Raw genomic sequence first — 4,926 nt, 5'->3', positions numbered from 1 at the left:
CACTGGGACAGGGACACTGGGACAGGATGGGGGATACTGGGATGGGACAGGGACACTGGAATGAAACTGGGAGCACTGGGCTGGTGACACTGGGACAGGACTGAATACACTGAGATTGAACTGGGGACACTGGGGTGGTGCCATGGGTGGCACCGCTGAGATGGCACTGGGGACACTGGGACAGGACCAGTGACACTGGATTGGTGACACTGGGACAGAACTGCTGGCACTGGGATGGAACTGGGGACACTAGGTTGGTGACACTGGGCTGGCACTGGGAGCACTGGGCTAGTGGCACTGGGACAGGACCAGTGGCACTGGGCTGGTGACACTGGTACGGGTCAATGACGGGGTGGCACTGGGCTGACACGGGGACACAACTGGGAGAACTGGGACAAGAACACTGGGACAGGACAGGGGACACTGGGATGGCACTGGGGACACTGGGCTGGTGGTGACATTGGTATGGGGACACTGGGGATGTGGTACTGGGACAGGACTGGTGGCACTGCGATAGGACTGGGGACACTGGGCTGGAACTGGGTTAGTGACACCAGGCTGGTGGCACTTGGGTGGTGACAGACAGAACTGATGGCAGTGGGTTGGTGACACTGGTATGGTGACAATGGGGGGGTGGCACTGGGATGGGACTGGGAGCACTGGGATGGTGACACTGAGAGGGAACTGGTGGCACTGGGACACAACTGGGAGCACTGGGACAAGAACACTGGAACAGGATGGAGGACACTGGGCTAGCACTGGGAGCACTGGGAGGGAACTGGTTTGGTGACACTGAGATGGTGACATTGGTACGGGGACAATGGGGTGGTGGCACTGGGATGGAACTGGAGACAGATTGAACTGGGAGCACTGAATGGTGACACTGGGACACAACTGGTGGCATTGGGATGGAACTGGTAACACTGGGACACAACTAGGAGCACTGGGACAGGGACACTGGGATAGGATGGGGGACACTGGGATGGGACTGGAGACACTGGGAGGGACTGGAAGCACTGGGATGGTGAAATTGGTATGGTGGCAATGGGGCAGTGACACTGGGCTGGCACTGAGACCACTGGGAAGGAACTGGGAGCACTGAGCTGGTGACACTGGGACAGGCCTGGGGACACTGGGATGGGAATGGCTTGGTGGCACGGGGTTGGTGACACTGGGCTGGTGACACTGGGACAGGACTGGGGACACTGGGGCAGCTCTGGTGGTGCTGGGGTTGAACTGGGGACACTGGGCTGGTGACACTGAGATTGAAAGGGTGGCACTGGGATGGTGACACTGGGGCAGCCCTGGGGACACTGGGCTGGTGGCTCTGGGGTGTCCCCGGAGCCACTGCTCAGGTGCCACTGTGCTGGTTGCCCTGCTGCCGTGACCCTGGTGCCACCTGTGCGGTGTCCCCATGTCCCCACAGTGTCCCTGGACTCAGTGTGCGCTGCCCTGGGGGTGGCCGAGGACAGTCACCTGCTGCTGGCTCTGGGCACGGTGGCCGTGTCCTGCCAGGTGATCCTGCAGGCCTCAGCAACATCGTGGTGACACCTGGCCACCATCGCCCGTGAGCACCGGGCCATGGCCCAGCGCCTGCGAGACCGCGCCCAGTGGGTGGCAACCGCCAGGGCCAGCGCCGAGGCCACTGCGGCCACCAGCAAGATCACCGCAATGTCCAGGGGAGGCTGGAGATGGTGACATGGCACCTGGGGACCTTGGTGGACGCTGTTAACCAGGACATGGTGGTGACACATGGGGGACACGGTGACAGGGGTGCCCCAGAGCTGCCCGGGCCCTCGGGGACATTGTGGTGGCCTTGGGGACATCGGTGGAGGGACACAAGGAAGTGATGCAAAAGCTGGAGGCGGCCCGGGATGCAGGGACAGGGTGGGGACATGGAAGTGGCACTGTCACCCCGAGGGACACTGGGGACATTGGTGTCCTTGTCTTAGGGACATCAGGGCCACCCTGAGGTCGCCTGTCCTGTTTTGGGTCACTACAATGTCCCTGCAGTGTCCCCACAGGACCGCAGTTTGTCCCCCTGAATCGTTAAAATCCGGTATAATCACTGACAAAGGCGCTGTAACTAATTAAAGTTACAAAGTGGTGTGTTTATTCACCGGCACGGGAGTCACCTCCCAAAGGCGTGACCGCCCCGAACAAGGTTCTTTGCCCTCTATTTATTGCCCAAGATCTTACATACAATACATGTGCATAACCCCAGCACCTCCCATCCCCACCCCATATTAAAATGAGCCCATTCGTCCTTCACGCGTGCGCAGTTCTTCTCTTGAATTGGGTCGGTGGTCTCGAAATGGGTCAGTGGTCTCGAAGGATGAAGTCAGGAGAGTCTTCATCAGGTCTCAGTGACCCTCTGGAACAATCCAAGGCCTCGTGCTTCATGATTAACGCATTATTATTTTATGTTCTTCTATACCTAAGTTCATAATAGCAGATAATTATACCAATTAGCTCTTGCCTAAGCATCAAGTAATTACCTACCTAACTTACATCTTGGCCATGGAAACTCCTTCTACCCTTAGCAAAAATCTTAACTCTTTAAAACCATGATTCAACTCTCCATGTCTGTGCCCCACCATGTCTTTGTCCCTCCGTGTCCCCACCCATGTCTCAGTTCAGTGTCTTTATTTTCACCCGTGTTGGTTGTTTTAAAAGGATGAAGAGAAATGAAAAGCAAATCGAGGCCAAAAGAAAAGGATTTCCGTGCCTGTGTGAGCTGAGGACCAATGTGCTTGAGTGAGAGGGAAAAACATATTTTGGAGGACTTTCTACCCCACTGTCTCCAAAATCTTGGTTGTTGCCTCAGTTCATCACCATTTGGCTGCCGAACACAACCTTAGGCAATAGGAAATGAAAATCCTGGAATCAGTGAGGTTGGAAAAGATCTCCAAGACTGTTCAGTATTCCTGGATGCCAGCAGGAGATAGGATTGAACACAGATTTTCTGGGGATCAAAGTCAACAAATCTGCGCTCCGCAAGGAATTCCCAATGTCAGTTTGAGCCCTGATGGGCGTTCCTGCCCCTGTGTTCATCCAGGTGCCCACAGGGAGACAGGATGATGCAGAGACCCCCCCCAGCCAGGTGTCTTCCCAACAGGGATCACCAGGGTCACAGATCACCAGGGCTCTGCCCAACGGGGGTCACTGGGGATCATCCAACACCGATCCTCCCATGGGGGATGGACCTGGAGCAGAGCACGAAGCTCTTCCCACACTCGGGGCACTCACAGGGCTTCCCTTAGTGGTGACTCCGTTGGTGTCGGGTCAAGTGAGAGCTCTTGGAGAAGCTCTTCCCACACTCAGGACACTCGTAGGGCCTCTCCCCAGTGTGGATGCGCCGGTGGACAGTGAGGGTGGAGTTCTGCTTGAATCCCTTCCTGCAGTGGGGGCAGCGGAAGGGCCTCTCCTCTGTGTGAATCCGCTCATGTAGGAGGACATGGGAGCTGGTCTGAAACCTCTTCCCACACTTGGGACACTCGTAGGGCCTCTCCCCAGTGTGGATGCGCTGGTGCCTTCTCAGGTGAGAACTATGCCCAAAGCTCTTCCCACATTCCAAGCAGGTGTAGGGCCGGTCCCCTGTGTGGATCACCTGGTGCTGCATCAGATGAAAAATGGTCCTGAAACTCTTCCCACATTTCCCACACTCATAGGGCTTTTCCCCAGTGTGGATCATCTGGTGCCGGATCAGCTGGGACCTGTAGTTGAAACTCTTCCCACATTCCAAGCACTTGTGGGGCTTCTCCCCTCCACGAGGCTTCTCCACCAGCTCTGAGCTCTGCCTGGATCTCCGGCCGCCTTCCCGGCTCAGGGAGGGTCTTTCCTCCTCGCAGCTCCCTGGGCTGGGTTTGCAGCCCCTCCTCGTGAGAGATCTCCGGGGCTTTTCTGCCTCCTCCATCTGTGCACACCTGGGGAATGAAAAATCCTGGTTTAGGGGGAAATAACAAGAAGACAGCTCCATAAACTGGGTGTTCCTCCTTGCCCAAGTTCATCTCTGGAAGTCATTTGTCATCTTGTGTCTGTAATAACCTCCCAAACACCAATATTCCTGCCCAAAATCCTCCAAACATTAACACACGGATGAAAAACTCCCCAAATATCAAGCTTCAGCCAAAATCCCCTCCAGACATGTGCTGGTTTGAAAGCAAAACCAATGAGAGAATCAGTCAGAAATACAATTCTATAGGAAAAAAGATAAGAGAAAAAAAATACATGCAATAGTACAAAAGAAAACAACTGACAGAATCAGAATACAACCTGACACCCCGCTAGTTAGGGTGGTGGTAGCAGTCCAGATGAAGGGGTCTTGTTGTAGTAGTGATGCTGTAGAAAGGTCTGGTAGCTCTTGTCCTCTGGAAACCAGTGGGTAAGGGCTGCCTTGGTGTTCCAAATCTCAGATTTTATCTAGGTAGGAAAGGCTTGGCTCCTCCCCCTGGCTGGAGCATCTCCCAATGGGATGATGGAATTTTATCAGTCATGCAGTGGCACTCAATGGCCCATTAACAGAAGATATCTTCCTGGAGGAAGGATGGGTTGTGGAAAAGATAAAGAACACTGCCCCACCTGGTTTTAACAGATGGCCCATTAGCACAGGATATCTCCCTCAGAGATAAGGATCACTGCTCCATCTGTTTTTTTCCACCACTCTTTGTTCTTTTGTTTCTTCCTGGGACCTCTGATCAGTTACTTCATGTTTGCTGCTGATTTCTTCTCCCTTTTGAAGATGAAAATGGTAAAAGTGTCTTTGACCTGCCTTGCTGGATATTGTGAAGACGAACCGTCATCTGCTGCAAGTGGAAGTGTCACAGGTGGAGCAGAGTTCTGTGAGTGCTGTATCAAATCAGACCTCGTCAGACCTGCCAGAACAACTGGTCCATGCTGCCCTTCACTGCTCTGCCTGTTCCCCAC

At 54.5% G+C, this 4,926-nt stretch overlaps 1 protein-coding gene across 1 annotated transcript; it reads right to left on the bottom strand.

Moving 5' to 3' along the window:
• Positions 1–2,090: 2,090 nt before the first annotated feature.
• Positions 2,091–3,921, bottom strand: LOC148218013 (uncharacterized). Its single transcript, XM_088158116.1, has 2 exons — positions 3,250–3,921; positions 2,091–2,437 (listed from the first exon to the last, which is right to left on the bottom strand). Exon 1 carries the CDS (start codon positions 3,914–3,916, stop codon positions 3,260–3,262), a length of 657 nt encoding a protein of 218 aa, XP_088014242.1. The 5' UTR covers positions 3,917–3,921; the 3' UTR covers positions 2,091–2,437; positions 3,250–3,259.
• Positions 3,922–4,926: the final 1,005 nt, after the last annotated feature.

Source organism: Sturnus vulgaris, unplaced genomic scaffold (assembly GCF_052056855.1).
Source record: "Sturnus vulgaris isolate bStuVul1 unplaced genomic scaffold, bStuVul1.hap1 Scaffold_195, whole genome shotgun sequence".
Lineage (NCBI taxonomy): Eukaryota > Metazoa > Chordata > Aves > Passeriformes > Sturnidae > Sturnus > Sturnus vulgaris.
This window is presented reverse-complemented; position numbering and strand designations above follow the sequence as displayed.

Bases quoted from the DNA above. Each gene is read 5' to 3' on its own strand.
- LOC148218013 (XM_088158116.1), bottom strand. From the start codon at position 3,916: ATGGAGGAGGCAGAAAAGCCCCGGAGATCTCTCACGAGGAGGGGCTGC.